The 18,657-nt window shown below is 41.8% G+C and overlaps 2 protein-coding genes and 1 long non-coding RNA gene across 11 annotated transcripts in view; 1 reads left to right on the top strand and 2 right to left on the bottom strand.

The window, feature by feature from the left end:
* The first annotated feature begins 293 nt into the window (after positions 1-293).
* LOC6728055 (synaptotagmin-like protein 4) overlaps positions 294-18,657 on the top strand; it is a 55,096-nt gene continuing 36,732 nt past the window's right edge. For 6 of the 7 annotated variants that reach the window (XM_039294807.1, XM_039294810.2, XM_016176716.2 and 3 more), the window contains exon 1: positions 294-1,052. In XM_039294807.1, coding sequence (XP_039150741.1) covers positions 523-1,052 — 530 coding nt within the window. In that variant the 5' untranslated portion in view covers positions 294-522. Of the gene's footprint in view, positions 1,053-6,723; positions 6,885-18,657 lie in introns of those variants that run through there. The other variant, XM_039294809.2, reaches the window with a different exon arrangement.
* Positions 11,991-17,834, bottom strand: LOC123327307. 3 transcript variants are annotated; one of them, XR_006541957.1, is made up of 3 exons: positions 17,164-17,742; positions 16,909-17,088; positions 11,991-12,136 (listed from the first exon to the last, which is right to left on the bottom strand). It is a non-coding gene; the product is annotated as an uncharacterized LOC123327307 (long non-coding RNA). The 3 variants fall into 3 exon arrangements; XR_006541956.1 differs by lacking the exon at positions 11,991-12,136 and adding an exon at positions 16,514-16,852; XR_006541958.1 differs by lacking the exon at positions 11,991-12,136 and adding an exon at positions 17,744-17,834 and having other exon boundaries at positions 16,827-17,088; positions 17,164-17,653.
* LOC6728052 (trichohyalin) lies at positions 13,491-15,258 on the bottom strand. The gene has a single exon (XM_002103368.4). It carries the CDS (start codon positions 15,051-15,053, stop codon positions 13,587-13,589), a length of 1,467 nt encoding a protein of 488 aa, XP_002103404.1. The 5' UTR covers positions 15,054-15,258; the 3' UTR covers positions 13,491-13,586.

An 18,657-nucleotide genomic window follows, 5' to 3' on the forward strand; every position in this document is an offset into this window, starting at 1 on the left:
CGTTCCTTTTTCTGCTTATTCAATGAATTTTATTGAATTTTACTGGATTTTTGGCCGCATAGCCAGAATGAATAAACTGAAAATATGAGCAGGAAATTGTAGGAGCATATCCCCTGAAGTATGCTACGTTTTTTTTTGGCCATCCACAGCGGCGGCTATTGAACATTTTAATTGGCGGTTTGAAGAGTAGGGCTAGTATCTACTACTATTTCGGACCAATTTATGCACTATATTCTCTCGGATGGAATTTGCAGAATATTTATGGAGAAATGTTTTTTTTCAATATTTTACAGGTATCAATTTGCCCACCGGCAGGATGATGCGCATTTCGGCCGCAAAGCAGCACAAAATTAAAATCAAATTTTAGGGCAAACAGCGGCGAGGGACTAGCAACTCACAGTTCGAAATTAAAAAGTCACATTTCAAACCCGCGGCCACTTCCCTCTATTTGCAAACGCCGCCATCTCTTGGATACAAACTGAATCTGGAATTGCAGTTGTCCCATTGGCAAATCGGTGTAGCATGTCAAGTGGACGAAGCGCCCGCCTCCCCGCCACGCCCACCCAGACCGCCAACAACAAACATAGGGCAGCAGCAGCCGCAGCAGCAGTAGCAGCAGCAGCAGCAGTTGCCGCCGGAGAGCCCAACAGCAACAGCATGTTGCAGTACGGCGGCAGCAACACGAGTGCCACAGTGCCGACCACAGCGAGCACCGCATCTGCAGCATCTGGCCTGGGAATGGGCGTAACCGGGGGCGGCATGGGCGGCGGCATGAACCTGGCCATGGGAATGGGCATGGTCGGCGGCATGGGTGGCATGGGAATGGGTGGCGGGATGGCACCGTACAATCTGCACGGCTCCACCATGGGCAGCAGTTGCGAGTCGGCGAGCGTGGAGCGCATTCCGGTGGACACCATCGATGCACTGGGTCCGGAACTGGCGGTGGCCACATCACAGGTCCTCGAGAATCTATCCGAGAACGAGCGCAAAATGATCATCGAGGTGCTCAACAGGGACGAGTCGGTGAGGCAGAGAGATGCCACGAGAATGATGTAAGTGATGATTAACTTGATTTATTAAAGATTATTTAATAAGAGAGTCCTTCGGTGAGAGGGTGATGCAAGTTTAAGTTTAAAAATAATTGTACTTTTCTTGGCTTAATATAACAGGTTGCTAATTTTATATCATTTTTAAAGGAAGCCAAGTTTAGTCTCAGTTCATTCTGATTGAAGTCTTCTTTTATCAGCTTTCAATTCAAATCTTCCTTGGATATTCAAATAGTTTTGCGTCAATGTAAGCAAAATCGCACCCCAACTGTTTTCACTGATTAGCTTATTTTTTGCGCAGTCAGCAACGAAAGTGTCGCATTTTCCCCCCAACCGAAGGACTTTTTCATTCGATCTTCTCTACTTTCCTTTGTAATTTTGTAAGTTAAATCGAAACTCGCCTTAGAGCCGAGCAGTCTTACTGCACTTTTGCAACTTACTAAGTCAGGTATTTCCCTTCTTGCAACCTCTTCTCCGCCTTTACCATGCTTTCCTAATTAAATGTGCCACGAAGACAGAAGTTTTTTGGCAGACAATGCACTTGCTTTTGCCACTCGAACTGCAGCGCTAATGCACTTGGAACAAGCTTTTTATTAACTGAAAAAAACAATGGCGGAGCCAAGCGGCAATCCTCTCGGAAAACGCACGTATCGCACATTTGGAGACCGTAATTTATGGCTCGACCTTTTGCGGTGGCACCGCTCCGAGCTCCGAGCTCCGTACTCCGTGGTCCACAGTCCTGTTTCCTTTTTACACTGGGATAAGCCCACCGGTACACGTATGCCATGGCTTACCTGCAGGCACTTGGTCGACAAATCACGCGCGTCTGCCACGGGCGAACATCCCAGTCATCCAGTCAACCAGTCTGTTAGTCCCACCAGGTTCGCCATCGCCAGCCGGGTGCTCTAAATTGATATGCGCGGAAAATTGTTCCCATTTTTCGGGGGGCAGGCGCTTTTTTGTTAAACGTATTTACAGTGAAGTTTCAAATAGAAGATGATATAGAACGATTAAAGTCCTCGAAAAGCATCAAGAACCATAATAGAGTTTATATCACTATTAAAAATGTCTGCTATGAACGAAATTTGAAACGTAAGACTACATACTTTTAAGGATACTTATACTTAATGATACCGAAATCCTGCTGATTTTTGTTCCAAGTTTTCATAGAATATTTTATTTAGATAACTACTTTCAAACAGAATTTCCTTCATCGAAAGAAAGCATAATAATTGGCAGCTTTCAATTGCATAGTATTTTATATCCTGCTAGTTCAAAGTAGGGACATAATAATGGTCGAAAGTCGTTTGCGCTCCGCTGAATATATAGAGTTAAAAGGGAATTAAATTGTGGACCGCCTGAGGGGTTCGTTCGCCGTGGGAGCATTCACTGTACTTAGCGGCATCCCTTTCGGCGGGGTAAGAATCTCTCCATTCAGCTAAGTTCCCCCATCTGCATTTCAATTTCTTGGGGCATACTCTCGACCTCGTGCTGGCTGGTGTATTTCGTGACCCTGGTTGGATTGTTTGTTGTTCTAGTTCCAGAGCTTTTCCACCCGCTTTTAATGCGTCGTTAGCCGAAAAGGGAACAGGTGGGGCAAGGTCGGGAAGGTGGGCGATGGGTGGTGGATGGTGGGTGGCGGGATCCGAGTTTTATGCTGCATTGGCATTCAAATAACTGGAAAGTGTTTTCATTGTCACGCCGACGCTGCCGCAAAATGGAAAGCAATTTTATTGTCCTCTTTTCTTCTGGTGCGACATTCGTTGACAGTACTCGTACACGTTTTCGCTTTTAGACAATTATTTTTAAGGCCTACGAATCGATACAATGAGTTCAGTTTACCATGACGACATTTCCAGACCTTAAGCCTTGACACTGCTCAGTTTCTTTGCCGTGTTTCAGAGAACTCTGAAATGTGGGAAAATTTATTGATGACAGCAAAATTTATTTTCCTGGCCATACACAACTTGCCTATAAAATCATTAATTTTGGTAAACAATCGAACGAGCTGATATTTTTCGAATTCTTTAAATTGAATTTCCTCTTTGAAAACGAATTAATTTTTTGCGAAACAATGTTGATGGGACGACAGCTTTCCTGGTGCATAATTAATTATTTTTATGATATATTACGTAATGCAATCACAGCAAAAAGGCATTAAAAATTTATGAGGGTCATTAATGAGTCGACGTGCCTTGGCGACTTATATTGTATACGAGAGTACTTGCTCCTTTTGGCCAACTCAGTACACTTTAATGACGGTTTTGTTGCGGCCATCATATAAACATATAAGCGGTTCCATTGGCCTTGCCGGCTCAAGTAATCTAAACACATAAATCCCTTCCGCCGGCAACAAAGTTGGCGCCCTCCCCATTCGATTCCTTTCGTTGGTTGGCCTAGCTCATTTGGCCGGTGTTGCGCCTTACAGTCGCCTCTGATTGCTTAATCATGTTGGCCACTGTTGGGGCGGAAATAGCTAAATTGAAAAGCGCCATTGGAGATTGGCAGCGGGCGCAAGGCGAAAGGCGAAAGGAAGTGCCTGTCGCCCAGCAGGTCACATGTGGCAGGTCCTGCGATGTCCTTTATGCCTTCAACCCGTGGGTGGACATCGATCCAGCTGGGGCAACAATTGATGAAAGCATTCCCATTAAGCCAACTAAGTCCACCGTTCTATAGAAATGTAAAATGCCAAATGTCAAAGGGGCTGTAGTAGCCGCATAGCTAAAGTTTGGATTATGCAAAAATGCCCGTTTATGTGGCCGTTTATTCTGCACTTATTACCATCGTATATATACTAATAATATACTCTAAGCTTTTAATTTCGGAAAGTCTGTGGACCGCAGACCAAGAATTCATCTTAAAGATACATTTATTGTGAAATTTAAATGCATTGGACCCAAGATGGCAGCAGCAGCACACTTACTTCATTTCCGCTAACAAACACACTTGCACAGTGAGCAAATACTGGCACGAATACTGGCACAAATGGTGGAACGGAATGGGGGACCGGGGAATACACATTCATCTAGCTAATAACACTGATAATGTTGGTAATACTTGTTGAGTAAATTAAATCTAATGGAGCGCTCGTTCATCATTCGCAGGCAGAGGGAACTTAATTAAATGTTTTGTTGGCCGCATTCGAAACGCTCCGATATTCGACGCAAACCTGCACAGAAGTTCTTCTGAATGTTTTTAGTTATTTGTTTAAGAATAAGATACTTTCTGTAGCTTACATTGCTTAAAAAGCTATTCTTTCTAGATGGCATACATTAAAGTGCTTTTCATTGCATAAAATGTACACTCATTATTTCTGCCATTGAAATGAAATCTAGACTGTGATAAAACTAAATCTGATAACTGTGATTAAAACAATCTCAAAGAAAGCAGGTCAGCAAAAAGTTATCTCACCGTGCACCGCAAAAAGTATTCGGTCTAAAGCTTGATAATCAACAAACATATCTGAAAAAAATCATTTCTGCATTGCTGAATACATACACCATTACTTTAATGTGCCTTAATAAATGCATAACACTCCCATTTTTTTTTAATGTGTAGCCAGACAGAGCTCCACTGCCGAGGGCCCAACTACTTTGACTTGTTGCGCCGCAGAATTTCTGGATTTTCGCCTTTTGCCGTTGCTCAGCCTTGGCTTTATGCTCCGCGTTCTGGCCTTAGCATTTGCCTTGATAATGTCGTTGATTACTTTTAATTATAATCTTGCTGCTAGGCTACGCCAGCGAATCGCTGCTCATCTGGCGGCGGGCGAACTTCCACTTCCCGGTGATGGCCATCAAAAAGTGAACTGAAAACTTTGGCTCAGTCAGCGAAAGAGGCCTGTGAAAGCCCTCAGTTACCATGGCTGGCATGGCTGTATACTTTTATTACACCTGGCTTTATGGGTTTGGTCATCAGCCGACTTAATTGGCCGCTTAACGCCCACTCATCGCCTGGGATCGGCTCATTAGGTGACACCGAGTCCATTGACCGGCTCGAAGGACCAAGAACTGCGTTGGATTCTGTGGCAGCGGCTTTGATTACACATCACCTGACACGGGTGTCCTGGAGCACCTGCAATTTAGATGTAAATTGGAGTGGGATGCCAGGGGCAATTCCACTTGTAATTAACGCCACATATGCCAGATGTTTTGTACTACGGCAAACAATGGCCCTGGGGCCAGTTGACATTCCCAAAGCGCCTGGCCAGCATTAATTAAATATACTCTTAAAACGCTATTAAACAACTATGATATTTGTCAGTGCCGCATGTCAACTATTACTGGGCATTGTTATGGTTGTAACTGCACTCCAAATTCCAAATTCCGCTGCACTCGGGGGCATGTGAAAATGTTTTCTGCACGAATTCACACGTTTGTGGACGGGAAAAGAGTGAAATCGCACTCATATGTAGGCGGATATTGGACACTCTGCGGATGAAAAACGGAGCAGAACTTTTTGCCGGCATCGGAAACTTTAATTCACTTAAAAAACTGCGAATATGAACGCAACTTTATCGCAATGCAATCCAAATATGTAGAATCATTTTCGCAGTCCGATTATTTCAAGATAATGTATCGCATGCCTACAGGTTTTAAATATCAAATAGCTTAAGGATATTAGACATGGCACGCTATGTTTACGATAAGTATTATCTTCAGTAATTTAATTTAATAACAAACGCAAGCAAATAGTTTTGCTATCATTTTGTGGGGACATTTTTGCCTATTAATATTATAAACTCAATTATGCATACAAACAAGAAGTTTAAATGGCTTTGCTTTGACATATTTTTGCAATAATAGGGTTATCTACAGAGAATCATTGAAGCTATTTTATTGGCTTACATTTGTTCATTTCTTTCTGGCTGACTAATATGAAAAGGAATTTAAGAAAATATAATTCATTAGAAACAATATTTCATTAAAGACATAACTAATTTAAAAAATTAAAAGTTCAGTTTCTCCCGAATTTACTTTAGTCCCTTAGTGCATATACCCTTGCAGGAATCAGATTGCCCACGGCAGTGTATAAATATGCACCTAAATGCATCCAGTTTGGGAAGTAAGTGCAGTTCACGCGAATCCGGGCATCAAAAACCGAGGGAGAGTGAGAACGAGAACAATGCGCTTTTCCGAGTGGCTTTCTCATACGTAATTAAACTGATAGCGGGCGACGTCGTCGTCGAGCATTCGGCCTAATGATAATGCGAGAAGGGCGCCTCAGGTAGCAATATCTGAGTATCTGAGTAGCCGAGTATCTGAGTATCTCGGTTTCTGACCAACAGAGAGAGAGAGAGAGAGAGAGGGAGAAAGAGCCGCTTTCAACCTGTTGCTTTCAACCGCTGGCCGCGTTTCAATCCCAAATCCCACCGATCGACTTGGCAAACCGACTTTAGTCAACGAACGCGTCTCGAACCGAGCGAACGTCGTTACGTTCCGCTGCTGAAACACAAGATACATGTGTGCGTGTGTATCTGTGAGTGCGATGAGATTGCCGGTTTAAGATTTGTGTGATTTCATTCCGTCTACCTGTGCCTCAGAAGTGCTCCTCTTCGTGTGTCTTTTATTCGGTCTGATATCAGAATTATATACACACCAGTACGAAACGTATGTATCTCGAAGATACTGCACGCAGCGACTGTAATCGCCATCGAACGGCGGTGTATGCAAAGTAGCAGCAACGAAAGCAACGAACCCAGCGAACTCCGAAAACGAATTGGATAATTTCTAAGCCAAACAACGCAGAATTTGGCGGATCTCCAAAGTTTGCACAAGCCATTTCTACGAACGACAAGCGGTCAGGCGGCACTGGATACGAAAGTATCTCGCAACCAGCAAGGTAAAGAATAAAATAATCAAAGAATAATTTTAATCTGGTCTTAAGAAAGTTCTGTTCGCGCCATGGGTATTTACCTTTATATACTTATATCTTATTATATGGTGCAATCATTCCAGAATAATTGAACCAAATATCAGAGATCCCTTTGGATTTTATAGACTCTTCTCTGCTGGACTTTGATATAAAAGTGTGTATGTTTTCATTCAACTACACACATCACCATCGGCAGATGCTTTCTCTCTTTGGTTATACAAGCGATTGTAATTGCTTTCTTCGCAGCTTAAAGATGGGGCTTGCACAGGAGGAATCCGCAGCCGGGCTCTGATTATTTTAACGGTTTATAAATTTAATTAAGCTGCGGAGTCAAAGAACAAAGAATCAGCGTCACCGCAAAGGTACAAGATACTTAACTGTCTCCTTGTTTTTCCCCCGGACATTTCGTCCCGTCGTTTCTGTAGCTGTAGCTGTAAAAGTATATGTACTATGTATGTGTCTCTTGAGGGGCATATTGTGAACACACAGCTCACGCGTGTGTGGATGCACCCACTCCGCCAGGAGAACTTGTATCTGGCAGATACTTTTCTGTTTTCTGCTTTATTTTTCCCCAACCAGCGCTCGTCTGGTCTTGTTGTTTACCTTTCCTTGCTGCAAGCTCAGCTTAATTCTTATGCACGTCTGAGACTTTTTGATGTTTGCATAGCCGCCGCCGTGACATCGCCGAAGATTCCCCACCATTACCATTACCAAGTTCAATTTACGTTTGGAACTGGAGCTCGATTCGCAACGCGACCATGGCGATGCGGGAATTACGAGTTTGAGGAGCAATAACATTTGCTTTCAACTCGGGCCTGGCATGACTAATTCACCGCAGCAACAATGACAAATAGCACAGGTATCTGTTGGATACAGCCGTGTATCTTGTAGGTGTGAAATGATTTGAGGGCGTTCTCGAACAATAGTCTTCAATGTTGTCAATGGAAAAGAGACTATGTAACACTTGCCCTCTGAAAATCACACAAAATAGATGTATTTCAAAAGTTCAGCGCTATTTCTCATGCTTTAAAAGTAATATTTATAAAGCGACAAGGTGGGATGCAATGGCTTAGAAACCCATTAAAGTGTTAATCAAACGCTTAATTTTTAATTGTCATAATTCCATGGCCCTCAATTTTAAAGACACACCTATTTATAATAAGTATCCAAGTAAATCTGAGGGCGTTTTCAAACAAAAGTCTTCAAGCTTGTCAATGATATGGACTGAAAACAGTTCCCTAAGCGTGACAGACAAAGGCACGTATTAATCATATTCCATAGATACTTCAAATGCTGGTTTAAAACCACAAAGCAAAATTATTGGATACGAAACGTACGCGTTTAATCATATGATTTCATAATGTTACTTCATATAGAAAAGGCAACAAAAGGTATATATGTATTAATATGATTCAATTTGGCCAAAGTTAAATATTTGTTCCAATTTCAGAAAGGTATTTAAAATACCTATTCATTTAAATAAATAAACCATCCATATGTGATAAAGATACTTAAGATAAGTGGTTCAGCACGTACTAAAGTATCTTGTAGGTGTGAAGAGGGTGTGTTAAGCTCGTAAAAGATCGTGTTGAGCAAAGCGAACTGAAAAGAGATTATACGATTATACTATCATTAATCATAATACCGACAAATTTCCTAATATCTTTACACCATTTGATTTAAATAATAAATTTCTAATGGAATGAAAAGGTGTTTAAGACCCATTTCAAACACGTAACACTACAAATAAAGCGTCGTTAAAATCTAATGGCACTTTATCCTAAATATATATGTAGTTGCATTAGGTATTCCTCCCACACTCCAATCGCATTTGCTGATTTCAAGAGACACGTTTAACAAGAACTTGAGTCACCTGTGTGGAAAAGTTGCCCTCACAAAGTAAGACGTATGTATCTCGTATTTCTGTCTGTCGGCAGCCAGATGAGTTTAATTAGCACTTTGCGGCATGGCCATAATAAATTTCAAAAATTCTTGACTTTTGACTTGACACTGATTTTTTTTCAGAATGTTAAAGGTTTTTTAATATGCTAGTTCTGGAATAAACGTACATATAACGTACATTTGCTTTTGTCTTCTGCTCGGCGATAAGGTTGAAATGAGCTAAGTCGCGAGCGCTTATCAGATGCGCCATAAAAATAAAGCACACTTGCTGAACTTATTTATGTGCCCAAGATCCAAATATTTGGGCATTATGTCATGTGTATGCCGTGGAATTGGGGATTTGGAGCTTGACAGTTTTCCAGATAAGTTGGGGTGCATTGACCAGGGAGCTGTGAACCCTGGCCGCTGCACGAAGTAATTGGAGATTTTCCATCAACTCTGATTTTGGGCCACCTTTTGGGGTGCCACGCCTCTTCCCTCATTAATCATTCATAAATATTCATTCCAAGCTACGCCCCCTTTCGTCGGTCCGAAAAACATTTATCATTATCATTTCGCCAGCTTCCTTAATTTTCCATCTTGTTTGCTTTTCGGCCTTTTTCTATTTCCGCTGCAAACAACATGGAATATCTTTTAGAAGTTCGGCTGAGTATTTTTCCTGGCGCAGAAACTTATTATAATTTATGCAAAAAACGGTGACAGTTATTGAGTTTAATAACGATATTTTTCTTTCTCTCCGCTCTGCGATGTATTTGCATTTTAATCGAAATGAAAACAGCTGCCACAACAGAGCAAGTTAGCTTTATGTGAGACATTTCTTGGCTTGGACTTGGGTTGGGCTTTTGGCCGGTTAGATGTCTGGCCAGTGATAAACCCACATCAGAATAAGCTGGTCGCGAAAACTGTAATCAAGCCAAATGCAAATCGGGTTAACTGTCTTTTAACGAGTGTCATCAAAAGTGAACCCAAGTGAAGATGCCTCGCAAGATAAACTTATGAAAGTAAGGGTTTAGAACGTGGTAAAAGGTTCATCCAATACCCTTGACTGGCTACTGACTTTAATTTCAAAGCGAAATTGGCCACGATTCGTTCATTATAATCCGCCAGATCCGATGGTGCAATTATCTCATAGACATGCCAGAATAATTATAGGCAAATTAACGCTCTGGCTTTGGTCACAGAACCCAAATTGGTCAAATCACATTAAGCAGCGCAATTGAGCCGCCCGGCAGCCAAACAAAATACACACATAATCTGAAACAAAAATCTGGCCAAAACAAGTCTGTCAATGGTTGCCGCCGACTTTGTTTTGTTTTCGCGTTTTTTTGAGCCTGACAAATTCAATGGCCAAAATGGCTGTGAAACACTTTTGTGAATGTGACGGAAAAATCTGTAAACAAGCTGCAAAATGGGGCTGATTTAAACAGTCATTGATACGATTATATAAAACAATAGCAGTTTGGTTGACTTTAGTGGAAGTGTAGTCAGTAGCCTAGATTTGGCACAGAAATTAAACATATAAAGCATATTTTATTTAAAATTTAGAAATATATATTTCATAAATTCAAAGTGACATTTTTCTGACCGCCACTGTATGTTTTTTTTGCTTCTAAGAGAATTCCCACATTGAAGGCGGTCAACGGAAATGCAATTGAAAACTTTGAAAGTTTCAATGAACTTTTAGTATAAATGAATCAGAATCATTGAATCAGTTCAGTAAATAAAGTAGCAATGGGTCTCATTCCTTTTTCTTAGCTTAAGGCGCAAAAATCGAAACAATTTTTTAGGGCATTAGCATTAAAGTGGACCAAAGTATGAGTTGTTATTGATTTGTTAGCAGTTGCTGTTACAATTATTATTGCGCATACTTTTCTTTCTCTATTTTTCAATATATTTTATTTTTTTGTGGCATCAGCTGCCTTCAAGTGGCTGCAATATGTCGCCGAATGGACTGAAATTCTTATTGAATGCCAGCCCAAGTCAAGTCGAGTGTGGAGCGTTTTATTTCATTTTGTTTCGCCAACGCCAACGGTCAGCGGTTGAAATGTTAGCTAGATATAATGGCCATAACAATGGCCATAAGCTGGCTAAAATTGAATTGTCTCTATCTGGTGTACGTGAGTGTATCTCGTATCTTACTGAGGCCAGTAAGCCGCAGATGAATAAGCTTGAGCTGCACTTAACCATTTAATTATTGATTCGCACACCCAACGGATACATTAGCTATCTAAAGGTTGAAGTTCAAATCTTACGGAATGTTGGCGGTTCCAAGGGTTAACCGATGAAACTAAAGCAACTGAGTAATCTATTTGCTAAGCTTATATCAGCCAGTATGGGCAATGTCACTTACACCCACCAACTAACTAACTAATAATTATGAAAACATCATAAGAAGAGCAGTAAATTGAAATAAAAAACGTTATTAAACAAAAAGGCTTTTAATTACCTCTGCTGAAAAAAACCCCTAATTACCTTAAATATAAGCAGATATTATTGTTATTATTATTATAGTTAAACCAAACACTACGTGTAACTTTATTTTCACTATTCCAGTGCGTCTGCTAAATGACCATAATAATTTTATTTATTTACTTACCATTATTATTCTCTATGGCGACATACCATGGACAGTGTCTGCTGCGGTCGCATTCGCTGGCTTTGCATTAAAAATAATTGTTTATTTATAGCAGTCGATTGGCTCGAAACCAGTTCGAATCGCAGCGTTAAGAAAGCACACAAACAAATCGCTGCCCCAAGGGCCACAATAATGGATCGTATATATATTTACGGCAGCCAATGCTGATATCATCTTTGGATAATTGCACGCAATTTTCACTCGGCGCCCACGTGATAATCGCGAGATATGTGCTACTTCAGCCACTTCGACCGATATCTGTGGGCTGCACTTTGCGTGGGCTTTTAGATCAAGAGGCCGCTTTTGAATGGAAGTGGCTGATGGCATTTTATAACTACCAAAATGTAATTTTTATGAGCATCTATTTCCAACGTTTGTCATTCGGCATTGGGCACATTAGTATGCAATGCCACTGCATTTTCCGTGTCAAGCATATGCGTATACTGGCTGCCAACCTGCCTTATTTCCACCCGCCAGCCAACCGAGCTAGCAAGCCAAACCTACGAGTCATGTTAACGACATTGCATTTCCTTCATTTTCCTTAGCATTTCCATTTTCCATTCCCAGCATGGCAAGCAAACAGCTAACAACAACCCACTTCTCGGGCCTTTTATTGCTTTGTTCTCTGCATCGCATTCAATGTCTCAGAGCCTGTCTTTCATTGTTCCCTTTTTTGGTATGCCTATATGCAGAGAGGAAAAAGTCATAAACAATAAATAAATGTATATTCTATATTACAATTTTAGTCGTCGTTTTTTAGTGTTCACAAAAATCAAGGGATCAGTGGAACTCTCATGTCAAGACAGCATATTAGCATAACCCAGAATGAAGAGGTGTAGCTTATAATTAACAATTTTATTTAATGTATAAAATGTTTAATGGCCTAGACTTTATTTACCAACCCATTTTCTCTCAATGTTCCCCTTTGCTGGGTTGGCCTGAAAACGGGGCCTCCAGATGATTGTTGTGGCATGAATCCGTTGGAGGAAAGGTTCCTCGATTCGAGTGACCAACGAAGCAGAATCAGCTCAATTACTCAACTTTTGCAGATCTCGTTTCCAATTTCATTGCAATGCAAACACATTTGCAGCCACACGACGACTCAACTCCTATTAGAGTAACGCTCTTCCAGGTGGAAGAGCTGCAGACACGCCTGTGCACACAACTTCACATCTTTTGGGCCAACTTGAAGATCTGGCCCCACAAAAAAGTTTCGGCATAAAAAGTTTGCCAACCAAGCTGCTCCTCTATGACCAGACCAGAGTCGAAAAGACAAAACAACCTCACACCATTCGGCAGACTTAACTTGAAACAGAAACTGGGTTGTGATTGTACTGGTCGCTTCTATAACTCTGCACTGAGAGAAACTAAACATTGATCTATCATCTTTTCAATTCTGATAGTGTGGCTACAGTTTTGTGAACCAGTTGAGCTCGAAGCACCCTAAATTGGTGCCTTTTCATAGTTTACAGTGTACTGAAAGCATAAATATATCTTTTTTTCTGCACATTGAAGCTGAAACTTGGAGGCAAAGTTATTGCCAGGGAAAGTTTCCGCAGGTCGTCAAGAGAGTGTACCGAAATAGTTGCCAAAAAAGTGACTTTGCCAACATTCTTGAGCCTTCTTCGCCAGCCAGTTATGAAATATAAACCTGCCCCCTCCGGCAGCCGGCTAATGAGTCCAGAAATGGAAAGTAAAGGTTCCGCACGCAGGCAAATGTATGTAAGCCCGGTTCCAAAGTGCACTTACGCTCCATCTGCGTGCGTTCGAACCGTATTATTGTAAACAAATTTTCCAGCTGCAATGTCGGTAAACCGGTTGCTCGGGTACGAAACCTGGAAACCTGACCTGCTGCAAAAGCCTGGCCAAAGAATGGGTAAGAAAGTGAATTTCATTTGCCATCCCGGCAGCCCCAGCAAAGTCTATTTGAAAGTGCAGAGCAGCAAAATGGAAAATTAAGCACATCCTGTGCCAGTGGGGGCTGCTTCACATGAGGTAGTATACTTGATAAATAATAGCCAACTTCCAGGGGGGCGTAGGATTAATAATAATCTGAAGCAAGAAACACCTTTTTGTATTTCCTACCAGCCTGAATACAAGTATCTACCGCGTATTAAATGAAAACTCATTAACTACTTCTTAAGGTTTAAAGACTTGATCTCCTCTTCGGTGAGAATGGATTTCTTGAGCGCTGAAAGAACTTCAGGTGGCTGCTTGGAGAGCAGCTTCATCCGCTCAATAGCGACAAGCTCATCCTGGCGATTTTGTTGGTTGTAGACCGCCTGGACAATGTCAACCACCTCCTGGGCAGCGATTTTCCTATTATTCTTGGCCTCCACAACCATGTTGGCCATGTCCTGGTAGCACTGGACATCCAATCGTCGGGTGTTCTCGCGCTGGGCCACCTGCATTCGATACTGTCGTTCGCCGAAGCACATGGGATCCTTGGGCATGAGCAGGGCATCCTGCACACCCTTATCTCGGAAGAACTTCTGCTCTTCCCGCTGGCTGAGGAGCTGTTCGCGAATCTCCTGCTTCTTGGCCATTTTGGTTCTGGCCTGTTCCAAGGCCTTCGCGTTCTCCTTGGCCTTGTGCTCGCGGATCAGCAGACTGGTGATCAATTGATCTCGGGATTCCAGATCGTGCTTGATCTGGCTGAGCTGGAAGCCCAGGCGAGCGGCATTAATGTCCCTAGCCTCGATCTCATCAAGGCGTCGTTTCCGCGCCTTAGACACATAGGCAGCCGTAACGGGTCCCAGGGCATCAAGGAGTCCTCTCTCGGGCTTATTCTTTTGGGCCAGAGCGTAGGCCTCCCGTGTTTGCTTCAACATGGCTGCCGATTGGTCTAGGGATTCCAAGAGCACCTTGCGCTGATTCGCCTTCGCAACTGCATCCTTTAGGATACCCTGCTCCACTATCTCCTTGCATTCCTTTAGCTCTTGACGACCCTCGGCCACAGCTATCCGATGATCTTGGATCCGCTTGGTGCGACCTTCGGTGATCTGGGCCATTAGATCTTTACGAAAGACGGCTGCCTTCTGAGCCCTTCTTTGCTTCTCCTCCAGCACCTGCTTTTCCACGGCTCGCTGCTCCGCCAAAGCTTCGGCCCGCTCCCGCTGCTTATCTTCCACCGTCTGTTTGATATTGTTGATGATCTTGTTCTTGACAGCCAAGGCTGTGTGGGCCCGGGCCACCTCCATCTCCAGATCCCTCAAATTTTCCACATTGCGATGGAGTTGCAGGCATCTGCTGGCCTCCACCTGCTGGCGAGCCAATTCCCTTGCTAGACCGCGGGTGACATCCTCATCGGTTTGCTCCTGCCGTTGCCGAGGATGCAAATGACTGTTGAGCATGGCGGCCACTTCGTCCACCTGATGTTTGACCATTCGGAACAACGAGCTCTCCGCCACAGATGACTGTGTAATGATGCGGCAAACATCCTTATCAGAAACGCAGTCGTCCTCGCCCTTCGGCATTGGTTTGAACTCGGTCAGAAGATTTGGTACGGGCTCCTGGGAGGCGGTGGCAAAAATCGAGGCTCCCGGTTCATCCCAGACAATAAGGCCAACGCGATCTGACTCCGGTTGGGGATTTTCCATCGTGGTTCAATAAAAGAAACAAATTACTTTAAAAAATTTAACTGGGAATGAGATATATAAAGGTTCCTTCCAATTTGTTGAGGGCTTCTGTGTGGTATTAGTTCACTCAAAATGTTGTTTGTGTGCTAGTAACCTAACGAAATCTACTGACTAACTGAAGATTGCTAGAAAATGTTCAGATTTTATAAAACGACAGTTTTCGGATGGATAAATAAGTTTAGAAAAGTATCTACAGGTTAATTCAGATTACAAGTAATGAAACTAAGTTATGAAGAATTAAGTGAAATAGATAAGATCTGGCCAAGATAAAGCCACTTTTCTTGATGCTGTCATTGTCCATGATAACAAAATATATCCTTTATATGTCGATAAGCTAGCTCACCGTAATTGAAAGCCTGTCCTTCGGTAATTTCAAATTACTTTCTCTGTGAGATTCTGGAAAGGCATTGTAGCTTTATGCAACTACTTTTCCTGAGGCTCAGAAACATGCACTCGACTGTGGGCTGTCGGAGGTCTGTGTGGACTTCCAGTGGATTAGCATATTTGAGTGGGTTCTGGGCCATGAGGCCAAGAGATCTCTCTTTCTCTCACTCTCTTTCTCTGCATGGCCGCATTGGGAGCCACAAGCTCGACGGGGGCCAACTTAATGGGGATATGTACATCAAAGTAAGGCTCAAGTGCTTCCCTTGCGAGGGCGTTGTTGCCCCGACTATTGGCTATATATACCTTTGAATTTGCATACGAATTTGTATGGGAAATCACAACCCAGCTAAACGATTGAGTTTCTGAGCTCGAATGCATTGCACTCAATAGAAATAATATTTCTCCTGAATTTAAAACAGCCATTGAGCTAAAAAGGGATTTCAATAAAAGCCAATTATTTACAGCATACTGAGTATATTGCGAAATATGTTAAAGCCAATTATAATTTGTTCCCAATAACAATCAAACTTTTTTCAACATATATTTTTGGTTGAGTATTAGCAAGCCTGGCAGCCTGGAGGCCTGGAGGCTTTGCCGAGTTGTAAACTATGGTTCTAGCGTTCTAGCGCGATCTGTCGAGCATTTTAATCGTCTAGCTTCCATAATTTATATATAGTTATCTAACTGCTGAGCGCTGGTTAAATGCTGCCCTGTCATCGCCGTCTTCATCATCGTCGTAATCATTGGAGGCAGAAAAGAGCGGAGCTCCCAGACCATCAGTCACTGTCCACGACAGAAGCTCATTGGAGGAGCTCTGGGGCAGGAGGGGATTGAGTTCGAGGCATGGGGAATGGGGCATGAGTAGCTCCAGTAGCAGCTGCAGCTTCCGAAGGCACTTTCCTCCACGCATTTGTTGGCTGTCCATGCTTTTTGCCGACCAGGGTCCGGATAACCTTTCCATTTTACAACTGTCAACGGCGCAGCGAACGCGATTTGCCAGCGGTTTGTTTTATTTATTTTGTTTTTTGTGCCCCCCCTTATTGCCATTTATATTTTCCTCCTGTTTTCCCCAGTGTCGTAATTACGCGTAAAGTTTTGTGCCTGCATTTGAAATTGTACGCAATTTTCCCCGAAAGTGTCAACGCATGTCGGGGCTTTAAAGTTTTGAAAAATGTTAATTTGTTGTCGTTGCTAATACTGCATTGGGTTTTTCTCTTTTATTTTCCTATAGCCGCCACTGCAGCTGCTGTTTGAGTTGAGTTGGGTTTTGTTTGTTTGTCGGTTGGTTGGCAATTCGAATCGAACGCGTCTGGCATTACATGACACTCATTATTGCACATTAAGTTGAATGGATGATGGAAAGTGGCGGTCCGACCCTATGAGACAGCAGAATCGCTGGACTGGGGGGACAATAGAAAGCATTGTTGCTTACCTTAATTGATATAATAAGTATATCTGCCACTCGCACGGAAGTTCGGCATTAAGTCTTTAGCCAGGTCATCGTCAATTAATCAAGCCATCTTCGGAGAGAAACTTGCCACGTCTGGTTCAACGAACTTTTCGCGGGGTTTTTCATTGGTATTTAAAATTTAAGTGCCTCGAATGCAAATGCCTAAAATAACGAGAATGAAGGGGTAGGGTTTTATTTATATTTTAAATTAGAGGTAGTACCGAGATATTATTTCACCTGTAACATCCTTTGATATCTACTGATTTAGGGAACCCTTCTCAAGCGAAGGCAAGCCTTTCGCTATTTGTTGACCCGGAATGTCGGACAAGTGAGGAATGTACACAATGGCAAAGTGCTTGAATCGCCATGTACCGTGCATATATAGTGGTTATATAGGGTTTCTTGTATTCCACTGGGAAACCACATGAACGAAACTTTACCCCCTTGACCCTTTGGCCCCCCGTGGCGAGTTCGAAGGCACTTGACTGCTGGATTTGTGCAGATGATTTTATTTTATTTATACACTTTGACTTTGATTCCATTTAAAATTGAAATTTCTTCGTAACTTTAGACGGGACTATCAATAATTTCCGGAAAAAAGATGCAGGACGGCAGCAATACAGAAAAACTTTCAACTGCAAGTGGCAGCCAGCTCAAGACAAAGTTTCAAGTGCAATTTTCATATAATTTCCATACAAACAAACAGACGGTTCACTTGGGGCACGACCTGAGGTCGCGTTTATGTTTTATTGAAAATGAAAATATCAATTTGCCTTTCAGGGTACATGTAATGACATTTTACAAAGAGGTTTTATACCTTACGGATTTATCGATTCTTTGCGGAACTGAAAGGGGAATTTTGTTTGCTACTAATAGTTTCATGTTTTGAAGCTTCTTACAAAGCACTATGGTCCAGAATTCGTTTTTTTTGGCATAAAGTCTAAATTTTTATGTCAATATATCGTCCTCTAGCAATTATTTTCTAATAGAAAATTGATCATATAAATAAAAACCAAAAACAAAATTGACCAAAAGCTTCACTAAATCGTTTTATGAGCTTTTAAAGTTGAAGTGTTAAAAAGCTGATTGAGAGAATGCAATTTCCGAAAAATTACTTGCTTACTTTTGCATGTGGTATGATCGTTAATACGCATCCAAAAATTATAGTAAAATATGGAAAATAAATGCGAAGGTATGATGTTTTTAACTTATTTAGGTAATATATGTATAGTTGTACTGTTTTTATGTTGTGTGACATCCAATTTATGTGTATTTTAACAGAAAATTCTAACGTGTCCCCTGTGTTTCGTGGAGTATAACTAATTTTCTGACAATTTCTGACAAAAGTTAAAAACGTCAGTTTGTACCTTTAACTATTGTCTTTCACGGTAAAGTAATATCTTTTGCCCATTTTTGCTCGTTTTCTTAAAAATTTGATTTTATATAGGCAATTTTGAGTTCTGACATAGCGTCCTCCTGCACATTTGGAGGCGTAACAATAGGCAAATAAGTTATGTTTCAGATTACGTTTATTCCGCAATTAACAACAATAATCAGGAATCGAAACAGACAGAAGATATTGACAAAAAAATAGTAAATTTTGAATTATTTATTAAAAAAAAACTGCCCGAGTGTAACAGATAACTAGACCGATTTATTTCCAAACATACCAAGTGGATGGCGTCAAAGATAACAATTCTTGTTAGAGATTTTGAAAACTCCACGACACCG

This window comes from Drosophila simulans, chromosome 3R (assembly GCF_016746395.2).
Source record: "Drosophila simulans strain w501 chromosome 3R, Prin_Dsim_3.1, whole genome shotgun sequence".
NCBI classification, from domain to species: Eukaryota; Metazoa; Arthropoda; class Insecta; order Diptera; family Drosophilidae; genus Drosophila; species Drosophila simulans.